The following is a 27,761-nucleotide window of genomic DNA, read 5'->3' as shown; positions in this document are numbered from 1 at the left end:
CAAAGCCCACTGTCTACTGTTTGGCCAAGACCTGAAGCTCATGTACCAGGCTGTTGTTGTTGCTGAGCAGTACAGACAGCATAGCTGTGCAGTGCAAATTACCATATATGGAATACCGTGTAGCTCCGTGTGTCGTAGAACGGAGCTGATGGTAGAAAAAGCAGTTCAAACCAGAGTGTTCAGAACAGAAGGAAATCTGAGCTTTGGCCATGTTTAACATGAAAATCCAACACTGTAACATTGTAAGATGAGTCATAAAACATGGAAAAGCATAATAGGTGTCGTTTAACACATATGACAATGCAAGTTATGTGTTGGAGGAAGAAGTACTCAGCTCCTTTGCCAGTTGGTAGAGGCCAAAAACAGAGCTAACAGAGAGAGAATAGTGGACTTGCCAGATGAACATAAGCGCAACTAAAAATAAACGATGATTTTTCTCCATAACTGCTGGATGTGTCTGTAAGCAACTGTTACTGGTAACAAGTTGCTAACAAGGCGATGATGTGTCAGTGTTGTGTTTACAACTTGTTTTCACTGCCCCCACCAAAAAAATCAGTTTTTGCCGATTTAGGGACTTTTAGGCAGATCATATGTGTTTTGTATGAATAATCTTATACTGTAAAGTAATTACAGCTATCAAATAAATATAGTGAAGTACCATATTTGCCTTTGAAATGTAGGGGAAAGTATAAAGTAGCATGACATGGACATACTCAAGTACTACACATACCTTAAAATATACTTAACTAAAATACAGTACTTATTTTTGTGTTATCTACAGGCCTGCACCTCTCAATGGCAGTAACGTTTGAGGCTTTCATCAATGTCAGCATCGCAGCAGAAGGAGACCAAACACAAACACATTCACCTCAGGCAGGGACTCCCCACTCAGCTATCACCGCCACGACCAGTGACCCTCAACAAGCTCCTCTAAGTCTCTGGAGCTGCCCCCTTCTGCAGCTCTGTCACTCTTTCCTGCAGCCAGCATGAGTAGGTAAGTCTGTTTCTCTCTAATAGTCTCACTCAGCCTCTCACCCTGCTAATAAGAATCAATATCAGCTCTCTTAAAAGTCATCAAGCACAGAGGTAAAAAGCCTCAAGAGCATGAAATTGCAGACGGGAGAGGGTGTACTTACGAGAGTAGGCTGTGATATAGGCCTAAAATTGGTCCATTGAAGACGTACAGTAGAGAGAGAGAGCGAGAGAGAAAAGAGGAAGAACAGAAGCAGAGGACAACATACGAAATGGAGAAAGAGAAGAGGTCAGTGAGGGACAGAATTTTATGCCTCTGGGATGTAATTCTTGGTTTTGTTTTGTTTTTTCGTCTTATGGACTCCAGCATCAAACAGCGCAGCTACGGAAAGCTTATCATGTCGTCGGCTTATCTCCCATTTTCACCTCCCCAAAGGAATAAACACACAGACGACTACAAGATGGGGAATGTACAACAACAAAGAGTCGACTCTTCAGGTTCAATGGCCACTAGTGCACTCTCTCTGTTTTCATTACCACATACTGTCCTAGAAGCCTGGTAAACCCGCTGATGAAGCTATGGATTATCCTGCATCGGATGTGAGGTGGCGTCTGAGGCATGAAGGACACCGGTCATGTCAGCCAAGGCAAAGACATATTACAACGGAGAGCAGACCTCAAGGACTCAAGTAGATTAAAACTGATTGAAATCCCATTTGTGGCGTTTGGGGTCTTTTATGTCAGCTTTACTCTCTCAAACTCTTGCTATGTCCCCAAAGTGAGCAGAGCCTGAGTCTGAATAAACAAATAAGATTGCATTTGTGGAGACAAGCTTCTCAGATTTACATGGCAATAATATCAAGCTGTGGGATTTTGTAATATGAACAGCAATAAAGGTGGGTGCGCGCGGATGTGTGTCTGTTTTTTGATAGGACGCAATGTGACATTATGGGAGGAAATGGTAAATTAGAATCTGGTGTAGAAAAATATGCACACACAGACGTGCCTCTGTGTACATGCATGTTCGGAGTGTGAAAAAATTATCGCACAGTGGTGTCGTGGTGTCTTGGTAGATAGATACAATAAATCTTTATCTGCAGAGTGAGATGTTAAATGTATTTAGTTTAAAATCTACACTATTGTAACTATAAAGTAGGAGAAAATGGAAATACTAAAGTACAAGAACCTTAAAATTGTACTTACAGTCAGTACAATACTTGAGTAAATGTTAATTTGAGTTATATAAGATTATATTTGTAGTGTGTGTGTGTGTGTGTGTGTGTGTGTGTGTGCACGATTAACTAGCTACAACTATTTTACCTATCAGCCATTTCATGCTTGCTGGTTAGGGACCAGCAGCAAGGGAAGAGACTTTTGTTCCTTGAGTTTATCATGAAGACAGCTCTTCTCTTCACCCAGGGTGGTACGCTGCCTGGAAGGGGGTGCTTCCTTTGAAGCTGAAGTCTGGGAACAAAAGTCTCCCATTCTCATTTAACACCATAGATTTTATTAAAGATTGTAACAAGATTAGCTGCATGTTTATTTAAAATCTTCCCCCAGTATACAGTAAATCAGAGGTTATATACTGTATAAATGCATATATAGACCACTACTACTAACACTACTATGAAATATGAATATGAAATAGTGTCAAATGTTCAATATAATTTGGCCTTGTAGATCTTTTTTAAATATACACTCATCCATATCAACTAGTGTCCAAAGCTTTATAGGATTCCAGTTCATTGCAAGGATTACATACTTATAGTAGTCCTACTTACATTCACATCTAGGAATAATCTGCTGTACAGTCTACAATCACCTAAAACCGAAAGTTAAGTAAACAGGAACACTCAGGGTAAAGCCAGCAGACTCCACACAGGTTGAAATCCAGTGCCTAGTGCCTTCCCTGCTGAAGGCAGCAGTGCAAATAACTACCAAGCCCCTCATGCTATATAGTCATATTTCAATTGCGAATGATTATGATTATTCTCTGATTAGTTGGCATGTAATGTTAAATCAAATGTTGTGTGTTTTAGGTAAGTAATTAAAAGCAATAAAAAATAAAAGATGTTGAAAAAGACTGCAGCCATAATATATTACGTGTCATTTATAATTGCTTAGATTCATCTTTACAATGACTCTACAATGGATTTCAGTAGAGTTTAAATTACTGCAGCTTGTCAATACATTTCTCAATACTCTACAGGACCAAAATAAATCTCTGATTGTCTATTGACATATGAACCCACTTGGCCTCTCTGGTCATCTGTTCCAAATGAACATGGAGAAGCAGCATTTTGTTACTATGCACCGCAGAACTAGCACAGACTTAGAGGATTTCAGACTTGCATTTTTATATTCTCTTTCATTATTATCCAGCTTGCATTTGCATCTTTACCTGACTAGTATCTCTTTCTCTTATCTCTTCAGGTGCATTAAAATGCTTTTCAAGATTCAGATTTACATTTTAATGCATTTATGCTGCATTTCCTTTATGTTTATAATGTTTTAATACATATGTCAGGCACTTGGAATTGCTTTTGTGTATGAAATGTACAGCTATGTAAGTATAATTTTCAGGTTTATATTATCTGTTTATTTTTTGGTCCATTAGCCAGTGAGCCTTGACAACTGCCATCCACCTGCACAGGTCTCTAAAAAGTCAGTTGATAAGCCTAAGCTCTCTTCAGAAAAGAGGAGTATCTAGCCCACACAAAATGCCACAGTGCTCCATGGAGCCCACGTTGTGACACACACCTCCTGATATTATCTGGATACTGCGGATTTATGCAACATCCAAAGAACTTATTCACTGGCAAAAGAGGCATGCGACAGCAAAGTGACTCCACAGTGCAGGTGGGCATGTCTGCAGGATCTGATTTTTCTTTACAGGACTCAGGTGAAGCGCACAAATCTCAGTGTGAAGCAGTTTGGCCGAAGAAAGAAATTGAATTTGTAGAAAAGGTCAAATCTCCAGTGTCATGTTCATCTGCGGCTGCCACACAAATATTGTAGGTATAAGCCTCTTGTGCACTTTACACATGGTGGAAAGCCTCCTCCTCATATGATCAGCGGGTAAAAGCAGTCAAACAGCACACTGAGGAAAGGCAGCTCATCCAATCACAGACACAACCGTGAAGCCACAGTTGAATCACAGGCAAAACAAGACATCCAAAGGTACAGTTCACTGCAGGTCTTTCCTAACTAACAGAGCTGTTTATTCTGCCTTCACCTGCCCACATAACCTCCCCTCCCTCTCCAGGCTAGAGGCCACTTCATCCGAGACTCAGTGACAGGCACCCTATGAGGCAGTGGGACAGCAATGAAGATGTCATAAAGAGCTTTAAGAAAACCCAGAGTCAAACCATCATTTAACCCCATCTGAAGACTCAGATTTCTTGAAATCCACTGAGCTGGCATGGAGGCAGAATGGTGATCAGAGGAATGGCTCAAGCTTCTTCCCCATTTGATATATGTGAGGAAGTCATGGCAACAACTAATGAGATGCTTTCTCTTCACAGTACACAAAGTAAAACATACTATAATTCTCACTTATCTATTCATCAGGGCCTGTGAAAATCGACTCTACCTCTCAAGCTACATAACCCTTTAAAATCCTTTCTTGTCAGAAAGCTGAATACAGGGCTGCTTACAGTATTAGATCATGAAAAGCTGACATGTTGGAGATGGATGGTGTTCACAGGACAGTTTTCACATTTTAAACAGAAAATGTGACCCATGCAAATCTCACTCAATAGCTACCAAATATTCAACATTCAATTAAAAGTTATCCATAATAAGTAACCAGTCAGAGTGCAGGAGCTGATTTCTGCTATTTTAGATTTTACAAATACATGAACACTTCTAAAGATCAATTAAGTGAAGGTTTAAATGTCTTCTGCGCGTAAATGTGCACGGGAAATTATCATTTGATCATTAATGTGGCTTTCTTTTTTCTGAAAACAGTAAAACATTTCCATCACAGTTTCCCAAGGTGATGACTTTAAACCACTTGTTTTGCCCGACTAACAGTCCAAAACCCAAATATATGGAATTTACTATAATAAAAGGCTAAAATAACAAGCAAATGCTGCCTTTCCTCAGTGCGCTGTTTGACTGCTTTTCCCTGCTGATCATATGAGGAGGATAGATAGAAGCATTAAGTGTTCTGCAGCTTTGCTTTTAAAAAAAAGACATAAATGGTTAATCTCCTCTCAAAATAGCTGCAATAAATTTCATGTCAGTCAACTAATTAATTAATCGATCACAATAATAATATAAAAGCAACTCTAACACAAAAATAAGTACTGTTAGTTCTGCGAGTTCTAATCTGAAACAGACACTATTCCACAAATAGTGTGACTATTCCATGAAATACAAGCCCATCTGTTGGTGGGGGATTTAGAAAGCCCCCTGCAGCCACTTTTTAAAATGATTCAACTGTAAATTGATTTGTTGCAGGCTTTACTAACATCACAAAGACAGCCTGTGATCCACTTTGCTGTGGTTTATCCACCTTAAGCCCCTATTTAAAAACCTCCAAACCCTAACTGCCCTGCGACTGATGATGTGATTCAACACTTTGATATGGCTGAATTTTACATTAAATTTTCCTCATGTGCTCCAGCACCACCATGATTCAATATAAAAGTCAGACGTGCCTCAGGAAAACGTGCTCATATTTGAGTGGTTTCCACTGAATTGGCCCCCTGTCCCTCCTCCTCTTACCATCCACACAGGCAGGTCTGGCTCTTGTAGTTCCTGCGATCTGGCCCTTCTTACAGGCACAGCGGGCCGTCTGCCTGGCGATGGTCCGCCGTGGTTGGCTGCTGTCCCTGTCCAGCGTCACAATCTCACATGTCCCCGCTGCCAGCTGGCCTGGAAATGACATTGCACCACAGAATGTGAGGTCAGAGAGATGAAATGATAAACAGGGCAAAATAAACGAGTCTGTCTCTTCTGTTAAATTTGTACTCTGTCACATGTTCTTTGGCGTAGCTCTGTTCTTTTTCATAATCATTTGTAGCTGGCAGGGCACGACACAAACATTACCAAATTCAAGGGATTGGGTCTCACTGGAGCCACTGACACAAGTGCATGTACTGTAGACAACAAGACTTCAATACATGGCTAGAACATTTATTCAAATTTTGAACATGTCATACATGTACATATACAACAATTTAGACACAGCCTAAACAGCCATTGCTGTTTCTTGACTGTATGTCACTTTGTTTCAATAAAATAATCAAGTCCCCCAGTGTTTTACTTTTTCTAAAAGTTTGTTATGTACCACACAATACTGTTAAAAATTGTGAAGATAAAGCCAGATTTAACAAATGGACATTTATACCTCACGCAATTGACATTTTTTTCTCATGCAATGAAAAACAAATGTATAACTGATAACGCCGACTCACGGAGCTAATCAACTCTGGCCATGTGTTGCAACACCGGCGTACGCCATGATAGTTATTAAGTGAACCCGCTGTAGCGCCGTTGTGACGAATGGTAATGTAACTGGTAGACTTGCTGTGAGACTTTATCAGAGGTGCTGAAGTTTGAACATGTTTGTGGATTTGTGGTGAGACTTCTGCCTGATCACATTGTTTCAGTTAGTTTCAGTTTCACATGCAATATGCAGTCACAAACTTTGTCGGTCAAATGGTCTGAAGGGGATATAACTAGTGGAGCAATAACATAATACACATCAGAGTATAGAGCATATTATGAATTGTCATTAATTGATGATATTATTCTCGTAATATTACAACTTTTTTCTCGACATGTCAGAACACAGATATGTGGGAGAGATTCTGAGAGTTTTGAACATGAGCAGAAAACCAGCTGAAAGACAGGAGACAATAAATGATATTATAACTGAAATGAATTAATTTGTCATTGAGGTGAAAAGGTGCCACATTCACATTTAAAGAGGTTACTAACCCTAACAACAAGACAGAAAAGAGGACGGAACACTAAACCATAACTGCATGCGTGTTGACTCAGCAGGGATGATATACTAGAAAAATTTATCTATAGGAGAAACATATCTGAAAGCAACACAGAATGCCTGTGAGCCCTATTGCATTATATTCTGTTAGATTTTTAGATTTTGAATTGTCACCTGCCACCTGAATTTTGTGTTCCCTGTCAATGAATAAAAATAATTCCACCATATTGGTGCAGACAAATTCACCAGAAAGTAGGAAATGAAGTGTTTATTGCTGAAAATTTTCATATAATTCAGCATTGAAGATTTCCTAAAAATAGTGTTAAAATCTCGTCTCGTCACTTCTCGTTCTTGTGAACCCAATCTCGTCTCTCGTCTCACGGGGGAGGTTTCAGGATTGAGCGATGTGTCCTGGGTTGATTCTGCATCTAGCGGGTCATCATTTGACAGTGATCCACTTGCAGAAGGTAAAAATTCCTAAACATTGCATATGCATTCATTTTCATTAGCCAGTGTTGCAAGGCTATATAAATAGGTAACTTTTGGTTACATGATCATGAAAAACTAATGATGCAGCGGATAGCCTAATAATATTTTCAAACCACCTGTAGCCCAACATATGGCTTGCAATTATTGTGATATAAATAAAACATAAACCAATAGGTCTAATATTATCAAATGTAGCCTAGATAAACATTTATGAAATAGACTTAATCTAATGTAGTCTTTCCCTCTGACACAATGGTTGGCTGTTGTTTCAAGAGAGTCTGCGCCTCCTTTGTGTTTGTGTGTTTGCAAGAAATTCTGTTTATTATTTTAGCAAAAGTGATCATTATACATTTTTTCATTGGGTAAAATATTACTTAAATTTTGGAATTTATTAGAGCCTTTTCTTTCCAATAAATATTTTCGTTTGGACTACGTTTGTATATTTAATTGGATGCACATCCAAAACAAATAGCAGTAAGAATACCTTAGGTTTTCCATTATTATTATTATTATTATTATGTAGACCTTTAAAAACTCTGCAATAGTCAATCTTGTTTGTATTGTAAACAATTGTATGCTACATTTTAATTCCGATTGTGTTCAACAGAGCCGAGCGGATGACATCAAAAGAGCTACTGATATGCCCTTCACAGCAGAAGAGTGCAGGAGAAGGACCTGCATGGTGAAGGTGCAATACAAACAGAATAAAACATTCTGTAAATGCCGCAAGTGCAGGGATGCTGTTTATGGGAAATGCACAGTGAAGGTGCTGAATGTTTGCACAAAGTGTGTTTGAGCAACATGTAGCAGAAATAATCACAAAACCAATACATTCTACTAGCGGATATATTTTACACATGGCATTTACATTTATTAATGTAACTTACAAGTGATATATATATATATATGTGTGTGTCAGAGGTCACACACCTCTGGAGCAACTAGGGGTTAAGTGTCTTGCTCAGGGACCCAATGGTGGATGGGTCACAGTGGGGAGTTGAACCCAGGTCTCTCATACCAAAGGCATAGTCTTATCCATTGCGCCAGCATCCCTCTTATATTTACAGGATCATTACACACACAATTTCCCTTAATATTCAAAGATTCTCTAGAGTCAGTTGCTTGTTTTCCTTTTGTGATAAAGCAATAGAAATGTTTATCTGTGACATGTCGAAATGTAGAGTCATGGAGATCACAAACTGACTTAGTAATGTCGGTTAGAGAAAAAGCTAGCAACAAGATAGCTAGCTAACACTGGTCATACAAGGCCAAGAGAGGCTGTAGCAGCAAAACCCAATAACAGTGTATTGAATTGAGGAGTGTTTTATTGCTCATTAATTCAACTTTTCTTTTCTGGGAGTAGGATTTTGTTATTTCATCTACAAAGTCTCACTTTAACAACCAGGTGCGAGATGTGAAAAGCATGGACAAACAATGTTATCCCATTAAAAAATAAATACTTTACTGACTTTAACCACATATATATGCAGTGAGGATACCATTTTGAAAGAAACGTGGGTTCTTTAAGGTTCGACAGACCTAAGTTCCTTAACCCTGAACAGTTAGGAATTGCTCAGAAGCCAACAGAGGAACACTGTGGTGGTATTGAGCAGCTCCCAGATGTAATTGCATGTGTTCAGGACTTTAAAAGACTATAGTGAAGAAATTACTTTTAAATTTCAGCTACCTACAGTCTACCCACAAGCTATTTTCCATTAAGGGCCACATCCTATGAGCACACCTCTTTGAAGGTAATGTACCCATTAGCCATGAATGACACACATGAATACTGATGAACTTTGTAATTGCTGCCAAGGCCCAGCCATCACACACACACACACACACCCACACACCCACACACACACATTCCCCATGTATTCAATCAGGTAACCTTTGGCCTTATAGCCGGCCCTTGCTGCTCGCAAATTAACCTTTGTCTGTGTGTGGAGGCCCTCGGGTGCCATCCTAGAGAGGCTTATCAGGATCTAATTGTGATTGGCAAGAGGATGGAAGTTGTGATTAAATCTGGACTTGGAGTCCCGAACACTTGGGTGGCTGGCTTAATGAACTGAGCAGCAAGGGGTCACACCCAGGCTAATGGGGATCTATCAGGATTCATTCACACACTGGTACCTGGGGTGGCCATGGCCACAGATGGAGAAAATATCTGTGTTCATACAATATGTAGCCATTTTAAAGGTTACAATAATGTCTCTTTTAGGGCAACAAAAACAAAACAAATCACAAACTTCATGCAACTTTAGTAACATCCATAACATCAATTTTGCACATCCCTGCACTAACTGTAATTTTAAACCACCACCATATTGTACATATCCTTTATTATTCTATTATCTTTTCATCTTATTCTCAATTTTATATTTTATATTATTGATTCTGACCTGCAGTACTTGGCTCTATCTTTATCTTTCTTATATTCTTCTACCTACTGTGTTCATTGTGAAGCACCTAAACACCAAAACAAACTCCTTTTTATTTGTAAACCTGCTCTGCAATAAATCTGATTCTGACATAAGCTATAGTTGCCCTATACCCTGTTTCAACTTCCCATCCTTTATTTTATTTATGATACAAAACAGTGCACCAAAAGACAACCACAACAACAAAAAACTTAGGGGATGGGTGGGGATAGGGTAGTATGTGGGGGCACAACTACAATACAGTACCACCATATAAAACAATATTTAATTGATTATCTATGCAATGATAGGGTTTACCAGACCTGTAAGGGGAGCCAAGTTCCAAAATGCTCTCAGGTACAGACTCAAAAAAAGAAAAGTTCAAGTAATCATCTATTGAAAAACAACTTGACTTATGTATCTTCTAATTCACAAAAACATTATCTTAGCAGCAAATAATGCTAAGCCTGCTATTTTGGACTTTTTGGACCTTAGCTGTGCAGTCCAATTTGTTAATAATTTTATGAATATGAACATGTTTTTACCTATGAACCTATACACTTTAAATATTTTTTATCTTTATGTGATGCAACTATTTTTTGTCTGTTCACATGCTGGCACTGAGGAAAAATGTATCTCATTCTGCTGCCCATGGATGAAGTTTTAACTAGGGTTAGGTTTAGGTGAACTTGTGTTCCTAACAACGATAACATCATGCTTCTAAGCCACCCCAGTTTTTCTACTTTCCCATACATATACTTACTGCCAGACACACACACAGACAATGTTTTGCAATGTGTTTTTAAATGATTTTTTTTAGCTTAAGAGACAAGATATGTATGTATGTTCACACTTTTTCTTTCAGTTTCACTAAAAAATTCCAAATCACCAAAATTGGAGCTACATGCTTTTCACTGGACAGTGATAATAAGTTGCTTAATGTGTTAATTTTTCTTTTTTATTGATACATTTTTATTTTTTGTGTTGGAAAAAATAGCACAAGCAAAACAAGGCTGTGTATTTAAAAGTAAACATGGTGACGGAAAATGGAAAATTTCAACTTCAGATGTGTTCACAATGTTCTATTAGTGCATATATTACTGTATATGTGTGTATCTATAAATACAACTCTGCCTAGAAGATGGGAGAAGTGATTACACATGTGCAGGAAGACGTCTTAACACTTGATGGCTTTGCTCAAAAGTTCACGCCAAAAGAATCCAATCTGTCTTGTCATTTTGCACTTGGGAGATCAAGACCAAACCCTCCACCTTCACCACCCCTTTTCCAGTGCTCTCCCCCTCTTCCTCCATCCTCCTTTCTTCCTTTACAATGCTTGCTCCTGTCTCCTTCATGCCTTCTTACTTAACTCCCTCCTCCATCTTGCAACTCTTCTGTCTCTTCTGGGTGATGCCGGATAATGACTTGTCATGTAAGCTACTGCGTGTGAATGCGAATCTGTTCATGTGTGTATATACGTGCGTTTACTTCCTGCATCCTAACCCACCCACCATCTCTGCAGATCATCTCCTCACTGCCTTCTTTCTGCTTCCCCTCTTTGTCAGTTCCTTCTCCTTTGGAACACTTCCATAGCAAGAAGCTGAAAAGACTGTTGGGATGTCTTATGTAATAGTGAGGTAATGTGCCAACAAGCTCAAACACTGCAGCTGATTTGACGTCGCGATTCTCTGTTGTTCTTATTTCTTGCGTCGATAGAGCTAATTAATACCCTACATTTCACCAAACAGGGACCTTGTCTTTACTGTCACAGCCGTAGCTGCGGGGAAATAGAATTAATTTCATTTTCATGTTGTTGTCTTGCATTGTCATGTACAGTATATTGTCTTATATACAGCTGCACTGACTCCTTTATGGGGGCAATAAAGAATCTTCTAATTGTAAACCCAATGTAAAAATAAAATAACTGTGCTCTGCCTCATGAAATAGTTCTGTAGTAGTAGTTGCAACATCAGTGCTGGCACTGAGCATATTGGTCCATATTGAGGACTGAGGAATTTCATTTAAATGTTTCAGTAGGTGTCATCCACAATGACAAGGGCCACATAGTGTATTCTTTAAGCTACTTCTGCTGTTAATCACTGTAATTTCAAAACGTTCAAAGTGGTGGTATTACGCTCAATTTCAGGTTCAAAATCCTATTTAGAGGTTGTACCAGAACAGGTTTACATGGTTTCATTTTCAAAAAAACACCATTTTTTTTGTCATACAGCACATTGCTGCAGCTCCTCTTTTCACCCTGTGTTGAAGGCTTCGTTTTAGCTATGGAGTGATACATCTTATCTCTAAATGATCTTTGTTGGGAGTTACACATACGTATTTCCTAGTTAAGGACTACTAGCCTATCAGAAGCAGAGAAGAGCAGGTTAGCGAAAAGACGTTAAACAGCTTCGATTCAGCTGTAGGCTACATGTTGCCGACCAGGTTGGCAATTTGGACTGGAGCAAGAGTTTCAGAGTGGGGAGTTATTAATCTGTAACAAAAGTATCTTTCATCCATAAAGTTTTAACTGAGCTCTGTCTCTACATCACAGTAACAACTTTATGTCCATTGACTGCCTGGAGGGTAGCTAGGGTTTGGAAGGGAGAGGAGAGGTGTGCGCTGCAGCTCAGTGTTTTTCCAGCGGTGTTTTTGAGGGTGTGTCGGACTAGCCGCTCAGCGAGCATTATTATTATAATGACACGTATTTTCATTGTGACGTCACAAGAAAGGGAAGTAAAGGCTGGACTACAAACGAGCTGTTTTCAGGCAGTTCAGAGTAGAGTTTTCTGTGGGAGATAGGAACTACAGCGATATAGTGAGTGTTTCTGGTTAAACAAAACGGATCTTTAGCTTTAAAAAAAGCTCTATCTCTGTGGGGCTCATTTCCATAATGTTGTCTTGATAATCCAACAAGACTAAAGGTCTACAGCCATGCTAACGGTTCTGGAAGGCACTGTGGTGCTTTGACCTAGATGCTAACAATAGCATGCTCACATGCCACATGCTGATGTTTAGCAGAGATAATGTTTATGGTGTTCATCATCTCAGTTTATTGTCAGCATGTTATTCATTCAGTAGTGGCTGAGGTATTTCACTTGATAAATTAAAACTCTGACCTGCTGGAAGACGCGTCAAGCAGCACAGAGCAGATGAGCCGAGCAGAAAGTCAGACGCAGAAACAACATAGAGAATCTGTTTGATTTTCAAAACAAAACATTTTCAAAAAAAATTATATGTAGCCTTCTTAACCATGGTAGAAGCACAAAAATCAAGAATAACTTACCAAATTAACTAAATCTAAACAATTCAGCAAAATCACGCAAGCAAAACGCTCTTATTCTGAAATGCTCCATGTGGGAAATTCAGCCCTGCAGGGAACTGTGGGGAAAGTGGATCACAGAGAGCTGTGATCAGTAGCAGAAGCACACAAAATGACAAATAAACTACAAGTCAACAACATGGGGCAGGCTAAACGCTCCGCTGCTGAAACACTTCTGAAACTTCCGTTGTGACTTAACGCCGAGCTGAGGACGGGTCAAAACTGTTGCGCTGCCGTAACGCAGCGGGCACAGCGCCTGTGTGAGTCCGAGGTAAGAGTCACCCTCTGAGGATGAACAAACTCAGCCCTTCATATGTTTAATATTTAAGGTATTAAGCTCAGGTATTTGAGATGATACAGACATCAGTCCATGGAGAATTTCTAAAGAGAATTAGAGTTTTAAACAAGTTGGTTCCAGCTGCAAGCATTCTAAGTGTTGTGCAGTCTTTCCAAATATTATGCGGGAGAACTTGAGGACAAGCTGGTCTCAGTCCCCCAATAAAGCAGCAGTCGACTCCATTCCTTCTTTTCTAAAACAAATTGCTCCAAGCATCCCTGTGGCTCAGCCTCCAGAGCGCAGTGCCAGGGATACCACGTATATTGCCTCTCTTAAACATACCAGAACTAAAACAAACAAAGCAAAAAAAAAAAAAAGGCAAACTGAACCAAACCTCCCCAACACAAGAAAGTATTCCTCTTTTTGTTGGCCTGGAGGGATCTGCAGAAAAGGTTAGAAAATATCACAGGATTCAGAGTTCCAACAAGGCACTTTCCAGAGCAGCACAACTACGCATTTGGTCCAGAATGAAAATTGCATAGTATTTTTCATATAAAATTTTTATGCATGTAAATATGCAAAATGTAGTCCAACCTCTTCACAGTCATCCTGTAAAGAAATTGGACTGTGAAGAGAGGAAACAGTAATCCTGTTTCCTGAAATAGCCTCATGAATAGTGGGAAAAATCTGAAACTGGCAGGTGTCCTCAGAAACAAACCCAAAGCTTGTACCAGTAGCGCTATGATTTATCATCAGCCTTATCAGCTTCGGCTGTCGAGCAGTTGTCAGCTTGGCTAGCCAAATAGCTGATTAAAATGTATGTGTGGCCACCCTAGAGTGAAATGAAAGCTCTGACTGTGGCAGAAGATGGATTCATGTGGCACAGCGTACGACTTAATACAACGTAATGTTATTGACATGCTCCTATGGTTTATTATATCTCCTCCTGCTCCTCAGCACATTACAATTGCTCTGCCATTTGACAAATGTCCAGCACAGCTACAACACAGAGACACATTTTTTCTCTTCAACTCCTTGTATCCTTTACCGAGATGATGGAGTGGCTCTTTTCATTCATTTTTAAGAATTATTGTTGTTTTTTTGCCGTTCCAGAGGTCCCAATACAACTAAAAGCTACTTCTTAGAGTCTCAATCTGCTGAATCAAATGCTTAGATATTTATAAAATGTGTGGTTTAGCTTGGCAGGAGGGGTAGGTATAGAATTTTTTTGTCCTTTGAAAATCTGCAGTGTGCTCGAGTCATGCTGGGATTGCATACTGTGCTGCGCAAGAAACAGCTATTTACAAAGTATTTCAGAGTGCCCTTCTAAATTTGTCACAAAAATGCGTTCTGCCATGAAATTTACTGAAGATACCGAAGTGCAGTCTAGCAGAATGAGGTTTTAATTAGCCCTCATTTTTACAGTAAGACTTATGGCAGCATACATAAGAAAGATGAGGGCTCCCATCCAAACAACAGCAAAGAAATGTTTTTTTGATGGTAAATCAACACCACAGGTCCGAAGCAATAAATTATGCATTTTACTTTGAGTGGGAGTAAAATTGTTGCTTTCAGCTGAAACTGGCTGTGTAACTACCAGGCACTGTTCATTTTTGATTTAGTATTCGATCTGTCTTCTGATTAAAATATATATTACTTTCAGTCAAATTTCATTATTGTTAGTTTTAGTCAATAAAAAGTAAAGACATTTTAGTTCAGACTAAAAAAGCAATAAACACATCAATTACATTTTTGTCATTTGATATTTTTTATTTTTTGATGTATAAAAAAGGAGATTACAGAGTTTATCGTGAGAGCATAAGCTAAAACGAAGGATCCCATTAAAGTGTTTCTTAAGCAAACATTTACGGAAAGACTTTACAGGCAACATCTTGCACTCATTCTTACCAATAGCCTAAACATTTAAATTTAAAGTAACATTACTGTTACACCCATACACCTTTTGAGACATCACGACGTACATACGTTAGCTACCCATTTTGTAAACGTTGGCGTCCTGGCCTGCATGTTTTTCTATTTTGTCTTTGCTGTTTTGTGTCTGCTTCTGGGATTGTAGATTACTTTTTTACTTCCAAAATCCCATAACATACGCTGACATTAGTGGCTAAACGGTACTGAAATGCATCATGCTGCTTATTGTCACGAAAAGTAGACTAGCTAAATCCAGAAGAACAGAGTGCATGATATTATCTAACAGATCTGGTGTGTTTTTCGAGATGCATGCAGGTTGTTAAGATGAACGAGACTTCATTATAGTTAATATGTCCATTATTGTTTATGTCCTGGACAAAAATTTACAAAGTCATGGAATTTCATAGTACTGATGAAAACATTCCAACGAGCTTTCTGCTTGATCAGATCAACAATTTAGTAACAAAACCACCATGCTAGCAGCTCAAGGGGGCCATGCTGTGTTTCGCACTCCAGACCAATGCGGTTTGAGCCAACTAAGCGTCTGACATCAGCATCCATAAAACACTGTGATCTCGCAAGCAGGGCTAAAAATATGCATTGTAAGGTGAAGAACATTAACTGCTGAAATAAAACATATTGATTTGTGTATTAAGCGAACAATGTTGTCATGGTGCCTCTGAGGAGCCGAATGACTCGTGTGCGTTTTTGTGTGTTTGGCTGTGAAGGAATATGAAATACAAGGATGCCAAGACACAGACATGCTCTTTTCTAAACATCAAAACGATGCATGTAATGACTGAAGCCTTGCTTACAAAAAAAAATCTTTTCCACATATTCTCCACTTAACCCAGAAACACTACATGGCAGCTTGATGTAGTCGGAAAGTAGCATCACATCTGTTCTGCTGGAGAGGACAGAGCATGTGTGTGCGTGTGAGTGTGAGCGTGCGTGTGCATGTACATGTTAGACATTGCCAGACTAAAATGCTATATCACTCCATCCCACTACAGCTGTTCGGAATGAAAGAAGAGTCCGACACCAAGACTGAGTCTGAAATCCCATTCTGGATTCAAACGCTGCATTAGTAGAAACGTGATGTCGTTCCTCTACCCTGAGGCCTGGCAGGCTAGTTTTTAAATGAATCCTTTTAACAAGCCTAATCAGAGGCTGGAAGAGCCAACTGAACAGCATGAGGTACAACGGGAAGGAGAGCGGAGCAGATGAAATTACAGCTTTAGGTAAAAGAGCAGTCGGATGATGTAGGGCCTGAATGAAATCTCCTGCACTTGAGCAGGAGGAGACGGAGGTCCAGAAACAATGAAGCCAGCCACTTACTTGGACTTCAATTTATTTAAAGTCTGGACCTTGACAGTAAATGAAAGCAGTCTGAAGAGAGTACAGCATGTCCTTGATTTTTACAGGTGTGAAAAGTGATGTTCCATTTCAAAGCAATGTGGTGGAATGAATAGAAATAATTGATTATTTTAATAAATTCTGATCAGGTTACAATTGATGAATGATTATCAGTGAGCACAGTGCTTTAATGATTTATAGAGACTGGCAGGAGGGCCACATGTTTCCTGCAAAATCCATAGTTTTGAAGGTGTAGTTTGACATTCTGGGAAATATGCTTATTCGCTCTCTTGCCGACTCAGGTGAGAAGATTGCCACTCTGGTATCTGTCAGTTCAATTTGAAACTGGAGCAATCAGCTGGTTGGCTTAGCCAGGGACTGGAAACAGGGGGGACTCAGCTAGAGATTTAATGTAGTGAAATCTGGAGATAGTGAATTTTGTTACCTTCAGACAGAACCAGGCTAGCGGTTTCCTCCTGTTTTCCCTCTTTAAGCTAAGCTAAGCTAACAGGCTGCTGGCTCTAGCTTCATATTGAACTGACATATATAAAAGTGATAATTATACTCACATTTGACAGTCAGTAAGAAAGCCAATAAGTGTATGATACCTTTAAAACATAAAATAACCTTTTAATTCTTGCTTGAGGGCTGCAGATGTCTTGAAGTTTACTCGTCGACTATATCTGATGCCTACATTTAAACGCCAATACCTACACTGGAAAAATAATGACTAAATGAAAAGATGGAATGACGTTTCATCGTCTTGCATCGTGCAGTAGATTGAACTCCCTTCAAACTGCCTTGACTTACTATAGACATTTACTTTCCCCTCCAACACTGATGAGTGACCAAAAACTCATCATAAAGCTAGCCTTGAAATTATTAATAACCTGCTTATGCTTCCATGAGTCAGAAAAAGTTCTGGAGACAATTCTCACTGTAGCACTCTCTCATCATGACGAGGGAGAGAAAAAGAGAACTGTGGTCTGGCCCATCTATTCTGGGTGAAGCAAGCTGTCTGAGCACTTCGCTTGCTTTGTTGAGCCACTCTGAAAAGTGATTTGATTTTCCTTTTCTGCTCTTTTTTCCTAAAATGCTTCGGCAAGCAACAGTCACACAGACGCATTGGCACACATACACACTAAAGCATAAACATGTGCATTTAAAAAAAAGAAAGAATATAAGCACAAATGCAGCATCGTTCTATCTCCCTCTGTCGCGCGCGCGCACACACACACACACACACACACACACACACACACACACACTCACATATTAGCTAAGTGAAGGGTTACAGCTACAACTAAACAACCTCTGCTTCTGACAAGTATTATGTCCAGTTCATTAGCGTTACACTATGTTAAATGCTAATGAGCAAATGTAAGCATGCTAACACATATGGTTAACATTAAACATCAGCAAGTTAGCATTGTCATGGAGAGCATGTTAGCATGCGGCAGCTTCTAACTAAAAGCACTGCTCTGCCTTTTACACCAAATTTTGCGCATATGTGATTTAAAAAGTTTTAATTTTATTTATTATCAAATAAAATGCTATGGTTTCTGCTATGGTAAGTTTTCCAAATGTAAAGTTCTTCTGTTTTATAACCTGGGTTGTGGACTGTTATTTGTTACAAAATCTAAAAGCTATTTAAGGACTTACCTTGATTCAAGGATTACCTTGAACTCAAGCAATTCATTGATTACTTGCCAAAAATAATCAAAAGATTAATCAATAACAGCAGCCCCAGATGGGAACCCCCACCACCGTATAAGGTGCCAGGATAGCCATACATTCATTCAACTGGTTCAAATAGAGAGACTTTGAAACACTTTTTCTGTAGCACTGACTTCAATTCAAATCAATTCAACTGAGTTCCCGTGTAGCTTAAAGGGGCATTATGTAGTTTCCAGCGGCCACTAGTGGTGCGGTTCTAAGATTGCAACCAGGTGTGTGCTCGTACGCATGCTCGCTTGAACTCAAGACCGAGCATAATTCGAAACACTACCACTTTCATACAGAAATCCTGCAATAAATGCAGGAACACCAGCATGCAGGCTGTGGCTTTTCTCCACATGTTCAGGCTCTGTTACTTCATTGTTGACAGCGGCTATAGACAGACAGGGAGAACAGAAAGAGCTGGAATCTCAGGTAAACTCCCACTGCAACGTTACAGTAATAGTTTTATCAGCTGCAGGTTGAACTAATCCATGCTCGTTACATGATAACGTTACATTTACTGCATTTAGCCGACGTGCTGCATCGTTAGCTCGCCTGCTGCTTTCAGTAACGTTAACCATCTTTACTATCTGTAAATCTTTCACCAGAGGCTCAGCAATGTCAGCACAGCTATATGTATGGATGATAATGAAACGGTTAGTGAGCTGGAATGGATATTATAATGAGATTGTGTCACACTTTATAACAGTTACATTAGCAACATTAGATAACATTAGCTTGCCTTCTAACGCCGAGCAGTTGCTAATATTATCCAGTGCAACGTTTTGCTTACTTTCTTTGTGTTTCTCCAGCTTTACTAACGCTCACTTTGTTCTTACTCAACATCATCTGATGCATTTGGTCTGATGGGCTTCAGCACATAAACCTTTATTGTTGTTTTGTATCCTTACGTGGAACCTGTGTTTTGCTGTTAGACAGTTGTTTTATGGTGTTAGTGGACTGCATGTTGTTAGCTGCCGTGTTGTCGCTGTAGTACGAGAGAGTGATTAATTTCTAAGTGAGTTTTGAGCCCACTGACAATAAGGCAATGGAAATTAGATTAATTGCATTGAAAATCTTACACATAGCCCCTTTAATATTGTTTCCATAATGAGGCGTAAAGCACGTAAAGAATAGTGTTTTCCCTTGAGATACCCTTTTCCCCAGCGTTAGTGTTTTAGAATAATGAACTCTGCTTAATAACTGGTTTTTGGAGTGAAACAATGAATGATCATCAATTAGAACAGCAAAACAAATGACCCCAGTAACCCACAGGAAATCATATGTACATATACACACATGAATACCAGTACCACTTCACTACTGCAATTAAGCATACTTTCCTCCCCCAGAGGATACATCATAACAGGGCAATGATAAGGTGAAGTCCCGTAAATGTCGCTGTGATTTTGCAGAATAAAGACCCCTGGGTGAAACCTGTGAAAGTCCAATAATTTCTCTCTTTCTACACCCTTGGTGGACAGAAGGTATGTCAGGCTGTGTTAGGCTGCTGATCAGAGCCGGCTGAGCTCAAATGTGTGAAAATCTATAATAAAGCATCTGCTGGTGCATGTGTGGGGTTGTGTGTGTGCTTTATGGATGGACTCTTTCATGCGTGATGTGTATGCGGCAGCGAGCTTAAGAGCAGTTGCCATTTTACTTTAAAAAACTTGCTTTGTTTCTATTTGCACTTTATTTTTCTGAAAAACGGTTCTTACCTGCTGTGTTTCTGCCTTCCGTTTTTTCGCTCAGTGACACACACACACACACACACACACACACACAAAGATGCACTCCGCAGGGGGCAGGACATTCACAATTTACAACCTCTCTGGCACCATGCCAACAAAATATCAGTTGAACAAAGCTTTTTGTTTTTAAAGGAAAGTCTTTATTCCTACCTCAAAAAGGTTCACTCATTGTTGTGGGAATATTTTGGATTTTGTAAAGAGGACTGGCATATTTTCAAACGTGATGTGAAGGAGAATGCAGCGCTACAGTGATGGCCAGAAGCAAATACAGCTAACTTCACAAGTCACAGTCACCACCATAGAAAGAATAATGGACTCATGTTTCTGCATCTGGGTGTCATAAAGGCTTTGTAGCTCTGCCGGTCGCACTGCCAGAGCTGAGGGTGAAATAAGGCTCAGGTATTTCCTCTTGGTAACGAGACTAACTTACATTTTGTGATATTGTAAAGCCATTTCCAGTGCAAACTTGCTCCCCTCTGGACTGTCGCTCTCAGTTTCAAAATGAATAAAGCAATATTAACATAGTTACGTCAGGTATATAATTAAAGCACGACATGACCTGATAGTAGCTATATGATACTAGGGTTCACATACCAGAAACTGAGATCTGTTCCCGTTTCCCAAGAAAAATACATGTGGGATCATGGGATTTTTAGCACGTGTTTGGCTGTGTGCTCAAATGCAGTAGAATATCATAAGTGCTAAAACAAAGACACCCCCTATTTCAGAGCAGCAGTAAACAGGTGAAGCATCGACTGCAGAGAAGCGCCCTGACGTTACAGTTAAATGTCAGTGAACAGTGATCCAGTTCCTCATACCACCAAAATAACATGCCAAAGTGGCTGTATGCAATGGGAATTCTCTCCCTGCCATTGTAACAGTAATAAACTCGCGTCAGCACTATAAAGATGTTCTTTACACCCCAAAGATACTCGTTGAAATAATCAGTAAAAAAAAAAATCAGTAAATATATTTTTATGATTAATTATCCGCAGTTCTGTTTTTAAAATCAAACTTCATTTATGGCATGGAATCCTGGGCATAGGATGATATATTCCTAAGTAATCAGTTTAAAAAAAAATCAAGGGAATCCTTCAACCCTATGACACATCCATCTAGTGTTGCGTTGGTGCTGCAACAAATCAACAGGTGAAACTTTCCGATGAATAATAAATAAATCCGTTACTACTCTAGAAGCACCTACAGTGGAACCACCTAACAGAAGCATAAATCCAACTTAAGCTGTAGTGCTTTTCAATTTGGCAATGAAATACTAAGATGACTATAAACAATGTTAGAGATGATTTTAACAATAATTTAACATTATTATTACCAGGATGTTGAGATGTCATTAATCTGACAATCTTTTGATTAGTAAAAATCTGATATCATGACAGCACAAGTGTGCAGTCTGTGCACTTGTGTATGGGAGTGCCAGGTTGCATGGCTCCTTTCACTGTGGCTTGATCAGCATGCAGGCTGAGGTGTAGGGGAGAGCGGTGATTGAATACAGAGGCTGCAGGCCCCGGCGCTGCCTTTAATCTCCCCTCCCCATTTAACTTAGCCTCTGTGCTGCAGCTCTGCCGAGGCTCAGCTGGGGCATAAACACACACACACACACACACACACACACACACACACACACACACACACACACACACACACACACACACACACACACAAACATCGCTTCGTCTGCCACACTCTCCCAGTCCTATCTGTCTTCTGATCCTTCTGTCTTTCTGTTGGTGTGTGTCCCCATCTCTCTCTGTCTCCGATCTGCTGTGTTTATGTTTCTGGTTTTCCTCAGTCTTCTGTCTGTCTTAAAAGCTACATAATAAATATGTATATCAATATATTAATATATCCAAGAAAATAAATATTAAGCCTAACTAACTATACCTAACCTGGAACAGCAGGCACCAAACTGTCATGGAGCCCTCAGCAATGATGGGCTTTTCCTTTAAGGTATTCTGTAGCATGTCAATGCCATTTTCAGAGCATGATCCATTTTATTTTATTAGCCAAAGGGGAACTTTGCAGACTGCATATAATAAGATCAGTGGTGTGGTTTGGGTTGGGTTGTAGTTACAGTTATATTTAGCAATAAAGCACTCTTTTATAGGATTTAGTGATTATCTTATTACCATATCCATGCTCCTGAAATGTCATAATTTTCTACGCCTTTAAAATGAACTCTTCATCCTAGAACACACATAGCAGGAGTGGCCCGACTGGCAGGTTCTGTTTTAGCCTTTTGGCTGCTGTTGTAAGAGTGTTGTCATCTTTCATAATTAAGATCTTAAAAAGGGGTCATTTCTGCCAACCTACGGGCAGATCTTCATTGCTGCTTTTTTGTATGTAGAAGCCCCATTAACTGCTATACCTGATTCATTGTGGTGGGTTGAGGACAGCGAAAACCTTCTGAAACCTTACTCAGTTCAGCTTGCATGCTTTTGCATGAAATGGAACAACATAGATTTTTCAACTTACATGAAAAGACTGTTTTCCGGAAGTCTCTTTCAGTACATGGTGGCAAACAGGATGTGTAGGTTAAAGTGAGGTAGACAAACAGGTGCGACAAGTCTCGGAAAGTGTTCACAAATGCTCGAAAGTTAATAGTCAGGTCAGTGTATCAAAGCCTGTTTACCTCCTATTGCCTTTTCAGTGTGCATAAGGCTATATGGGAAAATCCAGGTTGCTGAAGATGGTGACCCAAGCAAGCAGAGGGAGAGGATAACGGTTCTTGAGTGTTTAATTATTTAAAGGCAGAGTCAATATATAATGAGGCAACCCCAGACCTCTTTCCCACAAAGAAGAAAACAGCTCCTGCATCCAATGTGGAGGCAAGCGTCTCTTTAATTTACTACTCTATAACTGCAGTCTACAGTATTGTGTAATCAGGCAGTGTTCGTTAGAGTGATCCCCCGTTTTTACAAAAAAAAGTCTGTGAAGTCAGAGCAAAGCAAGTCTACAGGTTCAGCATAACAATATTTAAATTAGGCTATTAGGTGACAGACCAAACAAACAGAAGGAGCAACTCCTTGCTTTGGTTAAGGCTGCCAGAGTCTCGTCTAAAGCAGTTCGTGTGATGGACAGAATGCTCCGTTAGGTGAAGGAAGTTGGCAGCCACACCAGGCTGAAAGTTAATATTTTTGTGCCCCAGAGGGAAAAAGAGGCTGTAAGCACAACTAAGGATACAGAAGATGAAAACAGAGAGGCTCGGCCCATCAGAACCTCCACTCTCGCTGATGGGTCTCAGCTTTTGGCAGCTTTTCAGGTGAACCGTTCCAGCAGTGGGTCTGCATTCATAAGCAATGAAACTGAGGGTGATGCTGATTGCTGCATAAATGTTTTTAGAAGGAGCCTGCTATTTTGAAATGCTTTGAATATACTGTACAGCCAATTTGTATGTATACAACAAATTATGTCAAATAAGGATTTGGGCTGTAAGAGCAACTCTTTGGAGGGTGGTGCCTTTTTTGTAGCCTTTCCCAAACCAAAAATACAAGAACAAAAATGGATTAAACAGTGTTTATCTGCTCTGACATAAGCTGCAACATGTGTTAGCACGTCTGGCATACTACTTACAGTAGTAGGTTGGTTTAACTTCCAAAGCCAAAGAGCTAAACATTTACTACCAATGTTAGTTTGTGGGGTTACAGGTTACATTCAAAAAAGCCTATAATCCACAACACATTCACTGTGTTGTTTGGAAGCCAGTTCTGGATGCTATCAGAGGATAACATTAGCTACTCTGTCCAGCTCTTTATTGGATTTGGGGAGGTTTAAACTCCAGCAGTACCTGGCAACATTATCCTGGCATTGCCTAACTCTGGCTAATCAGAAAATGGGCAAAGAGGTGGAGCTGAGACGGGACAAATAATGCCTGGTTGCTGAACCACCTAGTGGTAAGCCATCTGAAAGGGCAAGACTTAATGTCATTGAATTTTATATAACTCAATTTTATATAAAATTCACCCCATGCATAGTTGTCATTAAGAGAGAAGCATAGAGACCAAAACTGTTTTTTTGTACCAGGCTGTAAACATTTATTTCTGCTGTCATTTTAAAATGGGGGTCTATGGAGATTGACTCGCTTTTGGAGCCAGCCTCAAATGGTCATTCGGTGAACTGCAGTTTTTGGCACTTTTTTACAGCACTAAATGCTAAAAGTGAAAACATACAGTTTGAAAGATGTATGGAGATTTTTTGTCTGAGACATGCAGCTTTAGTCTCAAACAAGATTATTTTAAAACAAGTCACCCACAGTGTGTGTTTTCAACCAACTCATGAAGCTGAGAATTTCGAGCGATGAATCTGCCACCATTATCTTTGTAAACTGAACATGTGCCACGCGTGAATGGAAAGCTTGACAGGCGTAGAAACACTAACTAAGGGGGGGCGGGGTTAAGCGAACACTCAATTACCAGATGCCTTCAGCTGTTTCATGCTGGAAAATAGTCATAGTACCAATAAAAAGACCCTCTATGCTGTGCCTGATTAGCAGCTCGCCAATTACCATTGTGGGATGTTGGAGCGCCAATAAAAACCAGGCAGACAGCGAGAAAGCATGCAGCTGTCACTTCATTCAGACTTTAAAGTTTTCAAATTGTGTTTCTGCGTGTGAAATGCCTGAGAGGAAGTGCCGAAGAAAAATAGGGATGGTGGACAGATGAGAAAACCAATTAAAAAATAACTGTGTGGTCTTTGCCATGACCAAAGTTATTCAGTCAGATTTATCAGTCCTTACCTTGCCTCTCCTCTCGCAAATGAGCTGAATAAAGATGATTCTCTCGTCTGAACAAAAGGCCTTTCCCTAATCATCGCAATAATGTAAAACAGCTGATTGACTGACAATGAGACAACTACCCAACGCATGAAGCACACAGCTCATCTGATGTTGGACCATTGTTAAGGGTGACTTTCATTCATGTATACACACACTCACTTGCACATGTTACGCTCCTACAGAATTGAGTGCAACAGATTTTGCCTCGTTGGAAAGTGAATTACCCATACTCAGGAATGCCATCTGATTGAACGATGTAAAAGAGAGAACTAAAGAAAAATTTCCTCCATTTCAAATGTACCACAGATGAATAATTTGGTGTCTGCGTGATGCCTGCTGGGGGGAATGCGATGTTAGGGACGTTAGGCTGTCAGATGTTGGAACAAGCTGTCAGGCGCTGTCATTTTGTCATCGTCACACAACAATTCCATGTCTTAATTTCGAAAGAGAAGCATGCTTTATATCTGCCGGTGCAATAACAAAATTACACCATGTGGCCTGGCCTGGTGACTGTAAAGTGATGTTTTTAAAGGAAGGTCACATTTCATCCTGGAACCAGCAACAGTACGTTTTCTTACCTGCTACCGGCCCACTGATTGTTCTCTAGAGATTCCCCTTTATATGAGCTACAGCTAAAATAAAAACAACCTAACATGGATACGAACAAGACTGGTAGAGTATAATAACCTATAACCAACTAAGTTTTTGATGTGGGATATAATGGATACCTCGCAGTTTAAAGGAACACGCTTGTTTTTATTGATCACCTCAACATGTGTTTGCTTGAAAAACAAAAACAAAAAAACAATGAATGCGCTTATAACTTCCTGGGAACTTTTTTTTTTTTGGATTACTTGTACAATTTTCCATTACAGTCAAAACACCGTAATTTCTTTACACACATTAGCAATAGAGGAAAGATCCCCACCAGACATGTGTCTGATTTGTTTTTCCCACAAAAAAAATACATTTACTTCTTCTGCCTGGATGACATCTCTGAATATGCAAATACTGTTCATTTTTCAATTGCGTCCGTTGCACACTAGATCACGATTGGCTTCCAATGTAGTTTTGATGTCACAAAATCCTGCTGGTACGTACATGTCTTAATCTCACAGAGACACGTTCCCCCTTCAGCAGATTAATGTGAAAACAGTAGGGCTGACCCCGAATAGTCGAAGATTCGATGCTTCGATGGGCGGAGCCTGATTCGACTGTCAATCTCACAGCCTTGACTGTCAATCTCACAGCCTATTACAATATACATTTCAACGTTTAATGCTGTAAATAAATATATAAAAAGAATAAAACTTTAAATAAATGTTTTTGAAGTGCGTGAATAAATCCAAAATTGTAACCCTAACCCTGGGTCGTCAGTGCGCATGTGTAAGAATAGTGTTTATGTGTGCAGTGGCAGTGGAGGAACGCTTGCTGAAGAGACCGAGCCCCAGCTTCACGGTGTTGTTAGCACCTCGCGGGACTTTCGGATAATTTATCACTGTTGATGAACCACATAAAGAATATTTTATCGTTTTTAAATAGCCAGCTACTTGAAATAGACCCGTGGGGAACCGCGACGTGCATGCAGTTGTCGGCAGCAGTTATGCATGTAAAAGTCTGCACAAGACCGGTGAATGAAAAGAGAGAGAGAGAAAAGGGTCTTCAAAAAGCCTCAGTTTAGCTAGAAATTTACAGTGTAAATTGAATGAAAAGAGACTGCAGCTCTGCAGCTTCTCAAGATTAAAGCGGAGCTACCGTGTGTAACACCCCCCATTACATTTTTCAGTGGAGGGTTTAACTTTAACCTCAGCATATGCCTCCATCAACTGCTACTTGTGACACGGTCTTTATTCTCTAACGGGCAGATCACATGTCCTGGTGATTGTAATGCTCTGAAATCAGGATCATGTTACATCAAATTACATGTTACTTAGAGAAGTAATTAAACTTTAATGAGTGACACCTTACCTACCAACACTTCAGCCGTACTTACTGTGTTATCAATAGCCTGCAATCGTACGCACTGCAACGAGGTAGGAGGATGAGGCTGCTACCTGTGAGTTTTTCAAGCAGAACTCCTTGTGGACTTACAGCCACTTGTGTAAAGGTTTAATTAGTAACTTACAGTAGTTGCAATGTTTGGTCAAAAAATGTATTACAGTAATGTAATTATGCTCAATGAATCATAAACATGGTAAACAGCTGTGTGGTATATATTATACTTTATGTTAGAGACTGAAGTAAAATGAAAGTGCAGGAAATAGAAAACTCACAGCGTATTAAACATCAGTAGGGAAGAAGCCATTAATAGAGAAATTCCCTCAGGGCCTTTTTTCGCACAGCATATATAATTGGGTTCCTTAGCAGTTACCCCAATCTTATAAGCCCAGACATTTTGTTCAGCTAAGCTTGAATCATCAGGTTTGCTAAAAGGCGCTCATTTATCAATATCCTGGATGTAACTATCCTCTGTGTTTAAGCAAGAGGAAGAGCTGAAGTAGAAGGTTAGATGGGTTAGATATTAAATAAAAGGAGATGACCATTATTACTGTAGTTTTTGACGTCTCCAGGACTACAACACTCTGGAGCGAATCTGAACCTGGCTCCCATGGCAACACAGGGAGTGCTGACAAACTTTACACCTTGTACTGATCATTACTCCTAATGTTAAAGTCCTGAAGATAAAGGTTAGAAAATGGAGAACTGCTTTAAGTAAGGTTTAAATGTCATTGTGGATACCATATTTAGATGTCATTTGAACATGCTACAACTGACTTG

The 27,761-nt window shown here is 39.7% G+C and overlaps 1 protein-coding gene across 3 annotated transcripts in view; it reads right to left on the bottom strand.

Moving 5' to 3' along the window:
• The window catches only part of tafa5a (TAFA chemokine like family member 5a), a 158,395-nt gene that overhangs the window by 51,766 nt on the left and 78,868 nt on the right, over positions 1 to 27,761 (bottom strand). For all 3 annotated transcript variants that reach the window (XM_038739270.1, XM_038739269.1, XM_038739271.1), the window contains exon 2: positions 5,704 to 5,853. In XM_038739270.1, the coding sequence (XP_038595198.1) occupies positions 5,704 to 5,853 (150 nt within the window). The remainder of the gene's footprint in view (positions 1 to 5,703; positions 5,854 to 27,761) is intronic.

Source organism: Micropterus salmoides, unplaced genomic scaffold, assembly GCF_014851395.1.
Source record: "Micropterus salmoides isolate LMB-PRFRI ecotype aquatic unplaced genomic scaffold, ASM1485139v1 Ms_hic_scaffold_23, whole genome shotgun sequence".
NCBI lineage: Eukaryota > Metazoa > Chordata > Actinopteri > Centrarchiformes > Centrarchidae > Micropterus > Micropterus salmoides.
The sequence above is the reverse complement of the archived record's forward strand: the minus strand, read 5'-3'. Positions and strand labels throughout refer to the sequence as shown.